Below are 18,148 nucleotides of genomic sequence, written 5' to 3' on the forward strand. Positions count from 1 at the left end.
TATGTTGTTTGTCTTGATTTATTTAACAGGAGTAATGGCAATTATTTTTGCAAAAACATAAACATTCTGCCATTCTGGTCAAAATGTCAGTATTGACACGTGCATTTTTTGACGCGAAGTTTAAAAACAGTCAGCGGATTCTTCGGGTATTCCCTGACAGGAACCTCCGCCGTTTTGCGGCGCCGGATTGGTGCACTGACGAGTCCGCTTTTTGGTCTGACCATTGCAGGCTGACCATTCAGACCAGCAGCTCCAGTTTCCGTCCACCGGTGTTCCTGGGAACGTTAATCAAATCCATGTACATAGCATAAAGAAGTGTTAGTATGGCCATCAGTATGGAGTAAGAAATCCGTTGATCGTTGTGAATCTCATGAATGAAAAGTCCGCATAAAGCCTGACCTGATCGTTTCGTGTCTTCGCAACTCAGCCCCCTGAAGCCAGAAGGACAGATACAATCACACCAAGTACCTGAGCAACAAAACACACCTTACAGTTACATATCCTTTGAAGGGATCAAGGGTCAATCCAAACAAGTCCAGTTTACATTTCATTAAAAGTCAAAACCTACTATAACATATTGACATACATAATTTTTTATCCATTTGCAGTGACATGTTCATGTAAAGAATAAAACACTCCCTGTTATAGAAAATAAACAATCAACACTGGCGTGGTGTGATGGAGCAAAGACGATGTTAGCACGCCAAAGTTGATTGTTTCCCTATAACACCATGCCACCAAGGGTTTTATTATTCACATAAGAAAGCAAGGACAGTTTTTAGTTTTAAAGAATAACACGTTATACTTTTCGTGTTTAGTGGTACAACCCCAATTCCAAGAAATTCAGGACGCTAGGTAAAATGTAAATAAAAACAGAATGCAATGGTTTGTAAATCTCATAAACCCCATATGTTATTCCCAGTAGAAGATAGAAAACATTTCAAATGTTTAAACTGAGGAAATGGACCATTTTAAGAAATTATCTCCAAAAAGTTGGGACGGAGACAAGTATTAGGCTGGAAAACTATAGAAACGATAACGTTTTAGAACAAGCACATTCATATAAACATGTGATTTGCAGCTAAATGGCGCACTTATATAGCGCTTTTATCCAAAGCGCTTTACACTGTGTCTCATTCACACACACACCAATGGTAGCAGAGCTGCAACGCAATGTGCTAACTTGCCATCGGGAGCAACTTGGGGTTCAGTGTCTTGCCCAAGGACGCTTCGGCATGTGGAGTCACGTGGGCCGGGAATCGAACCGCCAACCCTACGATTAGCGGACGACCCGCTCAACCACCTGATCCACAACCGCCCCCGCTGCACTACTGCACTACTGTCAGAGCTGCTGTTATAGAGAATTAAATCAACACCTTCTGACCAATCAGAATCCAGAATCCAACAGCGCTGTGGTATGAATGTGCAGATACAGATAAATGTGCAGTATAAAACACGCATGTTGCTAACACCTGATTATTCTGATTAGCTAAGTTATTAGGCATATCTAAGCATAATGTCTTATCTTTACATCAGCTTATTTGTTTTTTTGTAAAATAAGGACTCACTTGGTTTTTATTTGAGTAATATTAGTAATACCTGATAGAGTCTTGTGTTAGTTAACTGATGAAATGAAATGAAATGAAATGAAATGAAAGAATGCCATTTTTGGTAGTGGAGTGAGAACGTTGCTAAGAGGAGAGCCCAGTTTGTGTTGTAGAGGATCTGACCTTTGAGCACGGCCACTCCGTTGTTGAGGCAGGGAGCGCAGCGGCACGAGTCGCTCTCACGCAGGAACTCTATCAACGCACGCTTCAGGTTCTTTTTCAGCAGGTTGGTGTTGGTGAAATCCTTTTCTGTCACCAGTTCATACAGCGGTGTCAGCTACAACACAAAGCACAGACTGCTGTCTATACAGCTGTGTTTACGGGAAGGGTCTCCAAAAATTCAGGACTCTTCAGTCAGATTATTCATATTACTTTCAATAAGGTTAAGGAAGTAAAAGGCACTCATTTCAAGTGCACTCCTGTTCTGTGTAATCTATCCGTGTATTTTCTGCGGGATTCCTTTAAGTATAAAGATGTGTGATCTTCTACCTCAGCTAGCACTGCACTATTTAAGCAATAAAGTCCAGCTGCAGCCCGAAGATGTCTCAGTCCATATTATCACCTCGTTCCACACCCCCAGTGTGTCCTGATAAAACTGGTTGAATGATGAATGACTGAAGAAGGAGACTGTCTACTCATAGCCACGTTTCTGCCACCTGATCTCCTCTATTCATTCATTCATCTTCAGTAGCCACTTTATCCTGGATACGGACAAGGTCGGAGAATTCACCATGGATGGGATGCCAGTCACAGGACACCACACACACGGGGTTAGTTTAGCATAGCTCGTCCACCTCTCTGCATGCTTTTGGGAGGTAGGGTTAAAGCGGAGAACCTGGAGGAAACCCACATGAACAATGAGGAGAACATGTGAAACTCCACACTGACAGGAACCTGATTCCACGGCCCTGAGTCGTGAGATTAACGAGGTGGAAAAACCGGGAGACTGCATTGCTGTAAAATAACTAGAGGTTGATGCTCCTCCACTGCGAAGTATTAAAGACAGCTTGTGGGTATATTAACGGTCATGGCAAACTGACAGAAGAAGATAACTAACATCTGTTAACCTCAAACATGGTTTACACTCATATTTTTGAAGACAGATGTTCCCTCGGTAAGTGTTAAACTGTATCTTCCCTTTTTCAGGACAGCAGGGATAAGTGTCTTTATTACCTTAGTGCTGATGAAGTCAGGACTGTAGTGCACGGCTTCCCCCCATAGCTGCATGATGTCCGGTGTGGGGAAGTGCTTGGAGGCCAGACGTGAGACCGTCTCGCTGTTTCCTCCTCTGACCACGGCTACGTAATCCTCCACTATCGACGAACGACTCGTAGTGTCTGAGGAATGCAGTGTGAGATCAGAATCAGGGATCACAGCAGTGTACAATGTATAACACATCAGCAACAACACACTGATGCACTTTAGACTTTAATGTTTTACTTTAGTGTCTCGCTCTGTGTCTTCTGATTAATTGAACATCAGGTGTGAATTAATACACTGTTCCCAAGTACACTCTATGATGTGAACATACAGTATTTATCTTTTTTAAAAAAAAAATTTAAAAAAAACAAGCTGCAACATTATGCGCTGTCTGTTAATTTCAGTGCTCGTCAACTGATGGAGAAGCAAAGCATTTCATTGATGTGCGCCAAAGCAGAAACGACCAATGCAGTTTTTTTAAACATTAATCTACGTTTCTGTAACAGATTATTTGCTGGGGCCAATCATGTGCATTTATGTTAATTATTTAGCTGAAGGCAGCTCATGGAGAAAGGAACACGTTCTATTGACTTCTATAGACTTCACTTATTTCAGTTAAATTCCCTCTTATGATTAGTGAAATTACATCATGGCTTGTTTTAAAACACAATGCTTATAAATGATTGGACAGAGAAGTGTTTATTCTCCATTTCAAGTTCACAACAGATTTGTCCAATCTGCGGCGATAGTAAAAAAAATAAAAAATTCTATCCTGTAAGTGTTACTGCGAAACAAAACTTAAATAGAAACTAATCTCTAATGGTTAAACACTGAAAGGTAACTGTTGTCACTCAGTCATGCTAGTTATGTATCCAGACCTTTGTGAGCAACAAACCTCACGTATCTGGACCTTTGCAAATTTTAATTAAGTATTACAACCAGTTCGATTTAATTTATAGGATTCAATTTTATATATGAAAATCTTTTTGGCGAGCCAGCCAGGAGGGACAAAAAGACAAGACAAAAACTCAAGGACATTTTCAAGCAGCTGAACAAAACTGTGGGAAAAAAAGGAAAAGAAAAGAAGAGTTGTGTGAAAGGATCCTTACTTCCGAACTCTTCCAGCAGGCCTTTGCAACCTCCAGCTGATACCCCTCCTGACACGTACACACCTTTAATGTTTATTCCGAGGTTAAAACCCACCTGCAGACACGACTTGGCATCGCTTAGAGTGTACCCTAAAAAATAAATGTACGCCACTGATTAAAGATAGGAGTGAGGATTTAACATTTTTTATTTTATGTCCTGTATAACATGGAAAAGCATTAGCTATATTAAACACTGTTCACATTAGCTAGATAGAGATATATATAAAGTAGATTGGTTGATAGTTCATTGTTGCGTTGCGCTCACCAGTTTTCTCCATACTATCCTTGTTGAGGATGAGGGTGTAGTCAAAGTCTCCCCCGAGCCTGCCCTCTGTGATGTAGTGTGTGCCATAGTCGCTGTATAGCTGTCGGTACTCGCCGTATGTGTACTCGAGCGGGAGAGCTCGCAGGCGTGACAGGAACTCTGGGTGCAGCATCAAGTTGCCTACCTTAAGGGCGTAACGTGATAGCTCGAGCCTGGAGTGTGCATGAATGAAGCTGTTTGTCTGAAACAAAACATGATCAGAAAGATATTACAGTATAGCATCATGCTAACAGGAGTACACATACTCTAGTTAAGCACATTTAGTGTATTTTCTAATTCTAATTCTATGCTAAGCAAAAAAACAAAAAAAAAACTTGTTGCTTGTTTCAGAGCACAGATTATTAGGAAAGATAGGGAAAAAAAAGATTTTGCCTGAGACACATTTAGAAACATTATTTTAAATAGTTAACAGAGTAACAAGGGCTAAATGATACACAGCAATTGTGGAATAATCCTTACCAAGAAATTTGCTAGCTGTTTGTTATCTAGAGTAGAATTGTGCTCTAGTGTGTGTGTGTGTGTGTGTGTGTGTGTGTGTGTGTGTGTGTGTTAACATTCCTATAGATCTCTCTATGCAAGCTGAGAAAAAGTCTTTAACACTTTGTACACTGTAAAATCCGGCTATGTAAGGTGTGTAAACCTTGTTTGTGTGATGCAAGTCTGTGTTTGTGTGTGTGTGTGTACGTGTGTGTTGTGCTTTACCTTCCCAGCATAACTGCGAAGCTTCTGCACAGATTTCTTGTACTTGCTTTCATCAAAGTTAAATCCGATGTTGAAGACTCCAGGGATACTGAAGCCGAAGGAAACGGTGGTCCTGGACATGGTGGCCCTCATCGTGTTCTGTGAGTACTCTCTGTATGAGTCGTAGGATTCAAGCTTGAAATCATAGGAGCCTTTTGTCTGGAGGACAAGGAAAATGAGAGTTTCGTGTTGCTAATGTGATTCTTAGTCATAGACACATCAAGTTGAAAGGTCTGTGACCAAGAATTGCTTTTGTTTTTATGAAATATTTTAATTTTGTCATTTCCAATTTCTATGATAGCTACCACTTTTGTTTACCGGGCTTATTTATAATTTATCCAAACCTTCTAGACAGTCATTGTTTGTTAATATATATAATTAAGCCATTAACTGTTTCGCCATTTAAGCCTTAAAACTTGTTAGCAAGTTGACCACCAATCAGATGATGTCACTCCTGTCAGTCAGTAATGCCCCAACTTAAGCAAATATAATACACCTGCTGTTTTTTAAACATCTGAGTACAGTGAATGCAAAGACATTGGCTTAATATCTTAGAATCACAAAATCATCAGATAGAACCGTATCCCAAAGTCTCGACCTGTTGTTCATCCTATCGACGGCTTTGCCGACTGTAAAACCCACTGATTTGGACTTAGTGCGAATTTATAGATATTTTAACATCAGTTCATGACACAACACCTCCACACCAACAGAGGGCCCCCTTCCCTGAATATTAAACTGTCTCATACACTTCCTGTTTCACAGTCATTTCCTGTTCATGGGCTTGTTTTAGGTAGGTTGTGAGGTCTTGCTGATATGTATAGCGAGTAAGTTCTGAGCTGTTGTTTCCTCGGTCTTGCCGTGTTATTTGACTACACTTTTGACTCACCTTCTAGTCTGTGTTGTCTGTTGCCCGGCTGCCTGTTTCACCACTTAGTTTATTCGATTTTGCTTTGGATTTCTATTAAAACCCCCAGCATATGGAGCCAGAATCCTCCCTCTCCTTCACCCTGTCTCTTTCTCTCTTTCCCTCTCTCTCTCCCTCTCCCACGAGGTCACGATGGTGGACTCGGACTGTGAATCTGACCCAGGATTTACTCCTTTGTGAGCAGTTGTGTTGGGGGTTAGGGCTAGACTTGCCTCCAAAGTGTATTGATGAACGTTGTACGGTTTCCTGAAGCGCACATCCTGGATAAAATAGGGCAAACAGCCGCCAGCGTAGTAGCGATTATCCAGCACTACACCCTCCAAGTTACTGTTCAGCACATTAATCCTGAAAGGTGAAACCAGTAGTGAGTCCTCACATTGTCAGTTCTGTTATCAGTGATGTTAGCCTTCAGTCCCTGCCTCATTTATCAGCAGTAGAGGCAATGTTTATGGAAATAGTGCCCCAAAAGCAACCCCCCCCCCCACACCCACCCTTTGGAGAGATTCTCGATGCCGTAGTACTCTTCTGTTTTCTCCTTGCAGGCTTTGAACACTTTTGTACAGTTGAGCTCATCAGAGGCATCACCGCAGTCATCATCCCCGTTACAGCGTAGCCCCTCCGGAACACAGCGACCTGCCATACACACCCGCATGCACACAATAATGAGAGAGGTGTGGCCTCAGAATCAGTCAGTGCTAGTCAAGGAGGTGTGGCCTCTGTATTGGACAGTGCTAGTGAAAGAGGTGTGGCCTCTGTATTGGTCAGTGCTAGTGAAGGAGGCGTGGCCTCTATATTGGTCAGTGCTATTGAAGGAGGGGTGGCCTCTGTATCGGTCAGGGCTAGTGAAGGAGGCGTGGCCTCTATATTGGTCAGTGCTATTGAAGAAGGGGTGGCCTCTATATTGGTCAGTGCTATTGAAGGAGGGGTGGCCTCTATATTGGTCAGTGCTATTGAAGGAGGCGTGGCCTCTATATTGGTCAGTGCTATTGAAGGAGGTGTGGCCTCTGTATCGGTCAGTGCTAGTGTAGGAGGCGTGGCCTCTATATTGGTCAGTGCTATTGAAGAAGGGGTGGCCTCTATATTGGTCAGTGCTATTGAAGGAGGGGTGGCCTCTGTATCGGTCAGGGCTAGTGAAGGAGGCGTGGCCTCTATATTGGTCAGTGCTATTGAAGAAGGGGTGGCCTCTATATTGGTCAGTGCTATTGAAGGAGGGGTGGCCTCTATATTGGTCAGTGCTATTGAAGGAGGCGTGGCCTCTATATTGGTCAGTGCTATTGAAGGAGGTGTGGCCTCTGTATCGGTCAGTGCTAGTGTAGGAGGCGTGGCCTCTATATTGGTCAGTGCTATTGAAGAAGGGGTGGCCTCTATATTGGTCAGTGCTATTGAAGGAGGGGTGGCCTCTGTATCGGTCAGGGCAAGTGAAGGAGGCGTGGCCTCTATATTGGTCAGTGCTATTGAAGAAGGGGTGGCCTCTATATTGGTCAGTGCTATTGAAGGAGGGGTGGCCTCTGTATCGGTCAGGGCAAGTGAAGGAGGCGTGGCCTCTATATTGGTCAGTGCTATTGAAGGAGGGGTGGCCTCTGTATCGGTCAGTGCTAGTGAAGGAGGCGTGGCCTGTATATTGGCCAGTGCTATTGAAGGAGGGGTGGCCTCGGTATCGTTCAGTGCTAGTGAAGGAGGTGTGGCTTTATTTTTAAGAAAATTCCATTTGTTTATACATGCATCTCTTTTGGATAGTTTTTCTTTGGGGAATAAATAAGTTTTATTTTGATCTAGTTTTTATGAAAGTTTCTATGAAAGTTTGAAAAGAAAATGCTATTATTATGTGATGCTTATGCAAAGGTTATTTGATTACTACTGGTTGTGTAGTGGTCATTTAAAGTTTGTGGATTAGTTATTTAACGATTATATAAGGGTTATTTAATGTACGTGTAGTGATTATATCATGTTTGTCTAATGGTTAGTAATGGATGTGTAATGGTAGGTGTATATGTCACCTGTGCTGGAACACTGGAAGCCCTGGCAGAGCGGTACAGAACTGCGGCATGCGTAGCGCGAGGGCGGTGTACACGACTCTTCCTCACGGCCGAGCTCATGACACGGCTCTCCCCCAAACTGAGACGGCTGCAGCACTGTGGCGTAGCGGAACTGAGAACCAGAGCGGCTGTCATTAATACGCTACACATAATGTTTACACTTTATATTAGATTTACATATAGATTGTAGGTTTAAGCAGCGTCTAACTGGGTGATGAAGGCAAGCCACACAGTAAAGTACATTGTGTGTGTGTGTGTGTGTGTGTGTGTTACCCTCTTTTTTAGGCAGGGGTCACAGCGGGTCCATTGGGACCATTCGGACAGGGAGCAGTCCACAGGGTTGAGTGGAGGTCGTGATTGGGATCTGCACACTACAACCACCATACTGCCACACACACACACACACACACACACACACACACACAAAGTTACACAAAGAAGATCAAGGCTTTACATGCAGCTACTGCAGTATCGCCAAGTTTATCACGGAAATGAGACGAATAGAGGTGTTATATTTCTAGTCTGGAATGTGAGCATTAGACTCTGGTAGGGGGTGTGGCCTAATGTCAAAAGGTGGACTTGTAAGTGATGTGATTGATAATATAGTTTTGATTTGATTTTTCAACGTGAATTTATTCAGCTATTTTACAATAGTGTTCATGTGCGAGAGTTTTCCAGTCTCATAGCTTCAGTGCAAAACTACAGAAGCAAATATTACACATCGAACATGTCTTAAATGTCAGCTGGGTAAATTTAACAGTTTTTTTGTTTGTTTGTTTGTTTTTTAAAACATTTTCATGAGCATGACCCGAGTATAATCACCATGGAGCACAGATTATTTAAGTTCTCCTCCACCTCATTGGTAATTGACAACCATTTCATTTAGAATTTTTAATGGGCTGTTTTAATAGCAATACCGCAGTCTAATATACTGTTGACAAGACCGGAATTGGACAGGAAGTGCATTTTAGTGTGGCACGGATGCAGCGCATGCAATGCAGCAAAGAATTACAATCACTTCTGAAGAGAACGGTATTTAATTCTGAAATAAGCAATCCCCTGCTGATTGTTTTGCACTAAAGCTGAAGGCTCTGCTTCACTTCATGTATAAATGTTTAGCCCAAGTCTATGATGGAGTGACATGAAACCAAGTTTATTTTTTTGAACGAGTGAGTCTTATTTGGCGAGAAGAAATTCCGAAAAACAATCATTATGAACAATTATAATCATTTTAATACACAGTATAACAACACTACTAAGCATAAATACATTCAGACTGAATTAGCTGGCTTTTATTTCCTTATTATTATTATTATTATTATTATTATTATTATTATTATTACTAGGTTATTTTTTTGAACATGTTCTTCACACAACTTCTGGACTCCAAAACTTTTCCACTTACCATATGAAGAAAGCCTGAAGTGCTGCAGTGCTGAGAGTGCGTCGTGTCGTAGGAAGAGAGATCATTGTGCTTAATGGAGAACGTACAAGAGGAAAGACAAAATCAAACGGAATAACAGGACTAATCTTCCTCTTATCTGAGAGAGCAGCAGACACAGTCCTGTGTGTGTAAACACACACACACACACACACACACACACACACACAGATCAATACTAGCAGCAATACCTAAAACAAGTCAGTATTTTTGTGTTCAAACAACATCAACCGTGATTATTAACCATTTATGATCACGTGACGTAGTTTTTTTTTTTTTGCTTTAATTTTTCTTTCAGAAATCCTGAGCGTTTGAAGCGATTACAGGACGAGAAGGTTATCAGATCATCCAGGATGAGGCAAGACTGCTTTTTCCCGTCAGTGCTTCTGAACTGAATCAATACTTACAGTTTATTTTGGATCATTTCCAACTTTTAAACTTTAAACCTTTTTTTTTTTTTTTTTTTTTTTTTTTTTTTTTTTTTTACATCTCCATCAAGTAAATTGTGTGGAGAAATCTGTAAAACAGAATAAGTGAGTGTGTGAGGAGAAGGGCACGTACATGAAATATACTTGTCAGTGGTTGAAACACTAGAGTAACAGTCCATTTAATACTAAAACAAACACTAAGGATGCTTTAGGGTCGTGTGCGATTCATTGTTAGTTGATTTTTTTTTTTTTTTTAATTTTTTCTCCCCTGACTTTTGTTGATTTAAAAAATGAATCAGTTATTAAATGAATTAACTTACAAAATTATTAAACCATTTGTCCTACGTGTAATTTATACGTTGATGGGTGCTTTCAGTGTGTGTTTCATTTATCTACTTTGAGTTTCTCCTCCAAAGATGCTTTTTTTTCTCAGTTTGGAAAAAAAAAAAAAAAAGGATGACAGAGTAAATAATCCACCTCGATGACGTACATTACACCTGCAACTGTATTTCACGTGCGCCTTCTCAGTTGCCGTTGATGACGTGATATAGGTGTGTGTGTGTGTGTGTGTGTGTGTGTGAAAAAAATACAGCGCAAATGGAGATCAGATCTAAATCTACAAAAAAAAAAACCCAAAAAAAAAAACCAATCCTTCTAGATATGGACTGCAGCATCGAGGCATGTTTAATTCCCCGGGTTTCCTCATTACAGTGTTTCCTCATTTCTACGCTTCATGTTTTCCGTCTCTTCTGTTTTTGATCTCTGTGCTCTGACTCCTGCTGAGATGTGACACTTACATCCAGCTTTCATGTGCTATTGTGTAACACATGACACACAGTGTCCTTTGATGGATCTCAGTAATAAATGCACACATTTCTTTAGACTTTCTTTTTGCAGGATCATACACAGCCGGTCGAAGATACAGATTTTGAAGACGCTTTTCATGTTTTATTGTAGTTTTTGTAATTAAAAATGGAGAGAGAGAGAGAGAGAGAGAGAGAGAGAGAGAAAATAACATAAAATAAAATCTCTACATTGTTGTGTTTTTTGGTATTGCTTTAGTTTAGGTGAGTGCAGCTGTTAGTTAGATTAGACCAATTAGATGCTAGATTAGACTGTGATAGCGTCAAATTGTGTATGATATATATATATATATATATATATATATATATATATATATATATATATATATATATATACACATGACGATGTTTCTAACTGGAGTGATCTAGATTAGACTTTTTTCCCCCAGTAAAATAAAAGGTCATAAGCATGTCTAAGTTCACGAGTGTATGAATTTCTAATTCTCGAGAATTTAACCTGAAGCTGTTTCTTGAACTTCAAGCGAAAACGTTAATACAGGGTTTTCAAAACCTTTTGACTGGAAGAATATTTTAATTTTCACTAAACGATGGCGATACAGGATTATTTTCTCCAGTCACCGGTGTTTTTGTTCTGTTCTCTTGTCCCAATCATTTCATGAGAGATGAAGCAAAACATATTGTAACAGAATACAGCTCGGGGAAGAAAGAAAAAAAAAAACATAATGAATACATAACATAAAACCAAATGAGATATTAAAACACTGGGAGATTTATTCTCTTCAGTAACTACAAGCTCAAAAAAAAAAAAAATATCCATCAGAGTTAAAGACTTGAAGAAAGACAGAGATTGAAACATGGTCCATAAAGTTCTAATTAAAGAAAGAAAGAAAGAAAGAAAGAAAGAAAGAAATGTAAAAAAAATATAATAAATAAAAATGTCCACACATTGATTTAATAGCGTTATTTTTCACTTTTCAGCATGATGTATATTTTAACATAGGAAATGGCACTTCTGATTTGAGGAGGAAATGAGTTCAAAGTGATTTTACAAATGAAGAGAAAATGGGTGTATGACTTCACTACTTTTTAAATCTTAAAATGACCTGACCCTCAACAAGAAAAGGCTAAGCTAATTCCATGAAGCTGAGACAGAACAGTTTCCTGTTTGAACCCCTGTAGCGAAATACTGCATTGTAGCGGATTATTACAGTAGCCTTTAGCATGTCGGTATTTCAGCTGATTAAACGTCGGCGTGTCACGGCCACGTTCATGTTTATTCACACAGACACGCGCACAGAGAGCTGAGGCGTCACACGGCCAGTGATATGATCGCTGGGTGGTGTTTATCTGTTCATTTACACAAGGTTGTGTGGGGTTTCGTTTCTGTCTCACGGCGACGATCGGCTAAACGGAAAGATGGAAAAGCCTGATGTGATGGCGTCTCATGCCGCGTCCGACTTAACTCTCGTCTGTCGGACGTCGGAATTACAACCTCATTATCAACCTCGTTTGAGCTGCAAAGTAGGACGCCCCCATTTTAGTTTTTTTGGGGTTTTTTTCCGCTAACAACAATCAAGCTAACGTTATTGACTAACGTTTACATGGACAGCAGTAATCCAATCATTGACCTTATTCCGAATAAGACAATACTGTGATTAAGATGTTCACGAGTCGCTTTTAGAATACTCCTTTCGTGTTCCCGTGTTACATGTTATAGAAACGTAGATCGATTAACGTCCTTACGTCCCCACGTCACGCCGTCCGACGTTCCTTCCAGAATTTCACGTATCGACGTACACTTCGTCTTCGTTATGGCGCCGTATACAGTTCTGGGTGTTTTTATTTTTGATCTCACGAAAGCTTTGAGTGCGGTTAATTATTTGTCATGCCGTACGTGCGAATAGACGACGGCGGATACAAATTCTCCAGCAACAGGCCTGGTCTGTACTTTCATTCATGAAACAACGTTTCATTCATGCCACCGCGACAAACTCGGAGGTACTGGATGAGAGTGCAGAGTAAGGACTGGTGGGAGAGAGTTGTTCTAATGGATTTTGATGACGTCGAATGGAACGAACATTTTTGTGTACGTGTCCTGTCAGACAATGCGGTGAGAACTCCCACACGACGTTAACAGTGTGATTAAGGTGTGTAACGCGACTAAAACAGGAATACTCCACACGTCTTAATTCCATGTGTGTTCACTTCGAGTATGACTTTAATCGGATTAAGGTCATCGATAATCTCTGTTTACATGCTAGTTTCTTAATCAGATTATCGTCTTAATCGGGTTCATATCGGATTATCGTTGTCTATGTAGACGTACTGAATGATGTATATTTTCCTCCTCAAAACACCGAACTGTAAAGTCAGTGTTACAGCTTTAACAAGTGAATATGTCTGTATGTTGGCTGATCTAAAGCGAATACTTATAACTCATTTAAAGGTAAAGGAGTGCTACTGTGTTTACTGCTGATGCTATGAGCGGCCATGTTGACGTCAAGTTTGACTTTCCGAGTCGGAATTTGGAGCTGAGGGGGCGTCTTCTTTGTTTTTTTTTTTTTCCTAGTCGGAGTTACAAGTTTTAATCGAACGCAGCATTATACATGAGGCGGTCTGGCAAAACCCGTCAGATGTCACCGCGGCTCCTTTCCACAAATCAGCCCAAAAGACACGATTTGACACTTCAATTTCCTTTCAACTGCTAAAAGATGACGAAAACTAGCTTGCTAGGGCGTGAAGTGTGATTTCCTCACACAGTGAATGTCCCACGTTGTCATAAGGTTAATCGATTCAGTTTGTAATCAGATACCGGCTGTTAAAATGTCTGCAACGCTCCGGTCGCCTTCACGTCATCATCAAAACAGAGAAGTGCGCTTACACGCAGGTTTGAAATCTTTCACCGACGGAATAAAAAGGGATTTATCCAGCAGAACGGAACGGACTGAATGAGTCAGGGGATATTATGCGAGCGCGTGTGAAGGGTTTTCCAGGCCACCACACATACAGCATATAAGACTACATTTGTACAGCAATGCTTTTCCATCTCTCTGTAAACAAAAATATAAAAGAATTTACATCATCGACACATCTGTTCATTCCTCGCGGTATGTGAAACCCTCGTACGTTGCTGTTCAACCTTAAAGGAATAGATTCAATGTTTTAAAGGGAGGCGAAGTGCACAGACGTTAATCAGGCTTCACACAACATATGGCACAAAGATTGCACGTTATTTACTGAACAATATTTGGCAAAGAATTAAGAAATAAAATCACACACGGCTGAACAGTAGAGCAATGGATTTAGAAAACGAACAAAAAGTCGTTTTTTTTTGTTGTTGTTGTTTTGTTTTTTACATAAGCATTGTATAAAATCTTGCGGATCGAGTCTCATGGTGAAAACCGTGCAGATGTAACGTCATTGTAAGTAACGCGGTTGATTTGTCACAAAAGTCGCGTTGTGACTGCAGGATCATTCTCGCATTAACACTTTTGACGCAAAGTTTTAGTTGAGTATTATCAGTCCAATAAAACATCAGCTTCTCTCTCTCTCACACACACACACACAGTCTTTAAAGGTCATCGCTGATGTCAGATCAGTCCTGTTTTGACACATAGTGAGACCCTCTGGGGGTTTACTGCACAATATGGATTGTACTACACATTATTATTATTAGTACTTCAATCCATTTCAACCTCAATTCACATGTCTCAGGCTTCTCCTTTCTCTATGTAAGCCCAAATTCATAATATACCATCAGGAGCATCTCATCAATCAAAAATAACTCTCTCTTTTTTTCTTCTTCTTCTTCTTCAAAAAAATAGTTTGGATTTTTAAGTAAAATGACAACAAAGTGGTTCAGTTATAGTCCAAAACGATCCAAGAGGTCTCTTGACAAGTCCACTGTAACACTGTAGGTCTCCATATTCATCTGTAAATATGCTCCAGGTTCAGAAAGGCAGCCAGACATTCACCCCCACTCTGGCTTTATGGGTTTCCTCTTTCGCGTCTCAATCCAGAACTTGGCAGCTACTGACCAATGTGAGACACACACACACAAAAAAGGACGAATTAGGGAACCAAAAATAACAGGAACAAACGGCTTAGACAAACACACACCCTTCATGCTCCACATGTAAAACGACTCCTATTGTGTGCAGCTAATCTTCCTCCTTCTCAAGAATAGATGCAGTGAAACATGTGACCAGCAGATGGCACTGACGTGTTGTTGTTTTCGTTAGCATTAGCATGACAGGCACTGAAAAAAAAATTAAAAATAAAGGTTGGTACAGGATTGGTGCGGTGCGGTATGATTACAGTGTAGAAACTCAACAAAATGAAGAGTCTAGACAATGTAAGAAGACGTCTCTAATTCAAATTCAAGCTTACTGAATGGAGCTGTAGAGTTAGAATCGTTCCATTGGAAATCTCAATTTATATATATATATATATATGTATAAAATCTGTTTCAAACGACTTTGTTGTTTGTAGGATTTAAAGCATTGCCTCTCATGAGAATTAGTAGGGAAAAATTTCACATTACAATTTCACGCTGAAGGATGTGCAAACAATTTGGAAATCGAAACGAAGTACACATACCTGGAATTGATTATATGCGTACTTCGTTATGAATTTCAAACGTACGATCGCACACCCTTAAGTGTGAAGTTTTTCCAGAATCTTGTGGAACGAGCGAAACACTGGTCTGCTCACGGTTCTAAAGCTATGATTCAAAGCTAAGTGCAGAGAAAAAAAAAGTGTAGTGAAGCTGTTTACAACCAGACACACATGCAGCGAAAAATAGACGTGGAGAAAAACACCCACTGGGTTCAGAGAGTGCCGGGATACCAATATGTTGCCTCTGTGAACTGAGAAAAGCTTGGCTTTGAGATGAAACCAGTACGATTTATTAGTGAGGCAGTAATGCTGAGTTGGCACAAAATCAATCAGCCACCAGTTTCCCAATGACATCTTAAATAAAAGTGATACTGGCTTGACCGTGGTGTGAGGATCTAAACACCGCACTGGGGTTTGAGAAACCACACTGTCTACTGGCTGGGTTTATTGAAGTTCTTTTTGTGCTGGAGAAACAAAACATCACGTGTCCGTCCGATTGTTCGTTTCGTCCTTAGTGGTGCGTAGTGGAGCTGTAGCTATTTTTGGCACGCTCCATGAAAATAAGCCATGAAGAAAAAGAATAACGCCTGCAATTAGTTATATTTTGAGATCAAATATACAGGGACATTGTAGAATTTTATTGAAATATGTTTTTAGTGCAAATTTAAACGTAATATTAGAAATACATGCTTATTTTTTTTAACTGATTTTATAATTGTATATCCATTGTGAAAATCAACAATCAGCTATTTCTATCCTGTTGAAAATGCTTAGGGTTCGATTGCTGTCAGCCAAGAACAGGAATCTGAGGCTCCAGTGGGTACAGACTGGAGTTGCATGAGTAGAGCTGGCATTGGTGGCCATTGAGGGGTTTTGGTGATCTTGCTCTGGAGTATCTTCACAAGGCTTATACATCGACATTGGGTACCTAGGAGTGTTTAGTGGCTTACATTGGGCTTGAAGAGAAGTCAAAGTCTTGGCTCACCCTATTTTGTGGGACGTATTGGGTTTAGAACATGGAGGAAACCATCCATTGCCATGTAGACCCAGACCAGAGTATTGAGGGACGGCACTGGTGACTGTCAGGCCCAAATATAGCCAGATTTTAATGACAGGCCTCATGACTGGAGAGATGACGATTGGCTGATTGGATAGATATTGGACATGTCTGTAGTTTTAGCACTGTGGCTGCTGTAGAGTTATTTGAATGCTAACTAAGTGAAGAAGAGACTTAAGGATAGGAAAGAGAACAAGTAGAGACCCAGACTGGGGGTGAAGCTGAGCTGGGATTTCCTAAGCGTCTGATTGGTGTGGAGTCGGACTGAGTTCCGCCGTCTCACAGCTGCTGGGGATTTGGGAGCTGGAACACTGAGAGGAAGAGAGGACAGAAAGGAGAGCGTGTTGTTAAATCATGGACGTAATTTGGCCACATTTTTTTTAATATCAATAGAAAATATTATGAAAAAAAGATATAAAACGATATGAAGTGAGTCGGTTCAGTAAAGCCAGGGGTGAAGAAGTCACAAGCCCGGTCACACATCCGATAAATAAAGCTGATTTAACACCCAGGCTTTTTGTCTTTTATTCAACGTTGCCTGGCGGAAAATGTGGTTCAACAGTGTTATGCGCTTCATTAAGTAAGCTGCAAAAACAGTGAAAAATGCGACCCAAATAAAGATCTAATTACCGATTCCTCTGCCACATCTTGGCTGATGCTCTGCTCTGTTCCACCTTTGGGAGAAGGCTCTTTAAGATGGCTTTCTTTGTTCTCTGTTCTCATGACAGAGAGATCTTTATGGGGGTCTGAGGTCAAGGTCATGTCGATCTCCTGGGAAGCAGGTGTGGCAGCTATGGGGAAAGTGAAACAGGCTCATTTCAATTAGCCGTGCTTGTTGCAGGGTTTAAAATCAGTTCTGAAATAATCATTAATATCTGAGTGAGGATTTCTTCGAAATATCATGGGATCGGGATATTTTAGTTAATTAGTCCACGAGGAGCAATTTGCTTGACCCAGATTACAAGCGGTTCTTGTGTGGCTTACTCACGAGACTCTGCAGTGGACGGCGACGACCCCGGAGTCAAACTCAGCTGGGAAAGATCAAGATCTTCACTACAGACCTCCGTTTCCTGCTTCTCGCCAGGCTGTGTGGCTCCTCCCATCGCCGTGTGTGGGTCACTGGTGTCAGCAGGCTGTGTGTGTGAGCCTGGCACCTCTGCCAGAGGGTTACTGCTTGGGGCATCTCTGGATTCAGCTGCATGCTGAGGGCTAGTGATGGTCGAGGATGGAGCGGACGGTGTAGACATGCGAGGACGCATGGCCGCTAAGGGAACAAGGCCTTGAAACAAGGTGCCGGCTGGTACGAAGGCCCACTGTTGTTGGCCTGGGCCGGGAGAGTGGAAAAGGTTGGCCTGGCCCCAGATCACTGGCTGTCCTCCAGGAAGAACCTGAGCAACCTGCAGAGGAGCCTGAACACCAAACGCCAGTGGAGCTGCCGGAGCCGCGAAGGACTGCTGAGCCCAGTGAGCCGCCTGCACTGCACCCATCGTCATGTAGCCTGCGGGGATGGTTGGACAGGAAGAAAACAGACAGAGAGTGATGAGACAGGAAAGTAATGAGACAGACAGGGTCGAGAGACAAGGAAGGGATGGCCAAGAGAGGAGGCAGATTGGACAGATGGAGAGAGATGGAACAGATATGTGGGACAAAATGGGGACAGACAGGACGTAGAGGGAACGGATTAAGAATAGACAGAGAGGACAGACAGAAAGGAAAAAAAAGACAGAGAGGAGGAAGAGACCAGATGTGGGCAAATCTCTGTGGTATAAGGCAAAAAAAAAATCTTTAGGACATGC

At 41.3% G+C, this 18,148-nt stretch overlaps 1 protein-coding gene across 1 annotated transcript in view; it reads right to left on the reverse strand.

The window, feature by feature from the left end:
* c8b (complement component 8, beta polypeptide) overlaps positions 1–18,148 on the reverse strand; it is a 40,407-nt gene continuing 22,259 nt past the window's right edge. The window contains exons 11-26 of the mRNA XM_053630160.1: positions 17,341–17,850; positions 16,983–17,143; positions 16,636–16,663; positions 14,653–14,710; positions 9,391–9,549; positions 8,259–8,370; positions 7,947–8,097; positions 6,441–6,582; positions 6,162–6,294; positions 4,983–5,180; positions 4,221–4,461; positions 3,917–4,045; positions 2,781–2,944; positions 1,731–1,884; positions 400–468; positions 1–275 (exon numbers count right to left, since the gene is read on the reverse strand). Coding sequence (XP_053486135.1) covers positions 121–275; positions 400–468; positions 1,731–1,884; positions 2,781–2,944; positions 3,917–4,045; positions 4,221–4,461; positions 4,983–5,180; positions 6,162–6,294; positions 6,441–6,582; positions 7,947–8,097; positions 8,259–8,370; positions 9,391–9,549; positions 14,653–14,710; positions 16,636–16,663; positions 16,983–17,143; positions 17,341–17,850 — 2,564 coding nt within the window. The 3' untranslated portion in view covers positions 1–120. The remainder of the gene's footprint in view (positions 276–399; positions 469–1,730; positions 1,885–2,780; positions 2,945–3,916; positions 4,046–4,220; positions 4,462–4,982; positions 5,181–6,161; positions 6,295–6,440; positions 6,583–7,946; positions 8,098–8,258; positions 8,371–9,390; positions 9,550–14,652; positions 14,711–16,635; positions 16,664–16,982; positions 17,144–17,340; positions 17,851–18,148) is intronic.

The sequence above is a fragment of the Ictalurus furcatus genome, chromosome 7 (assembly GCF_023375685.1).
Source record: "Ictalurus furcatus strain D&B chromosome 7, Billie_1.0, whole genome shotgun sequence".
NCBI classification, from domain to species: Eukaryota; Metazoa; Chordata; class Actinopteri; order Siluriformes; family Ictaluridae; genus Ictalurus; species Ictalurus furcatus.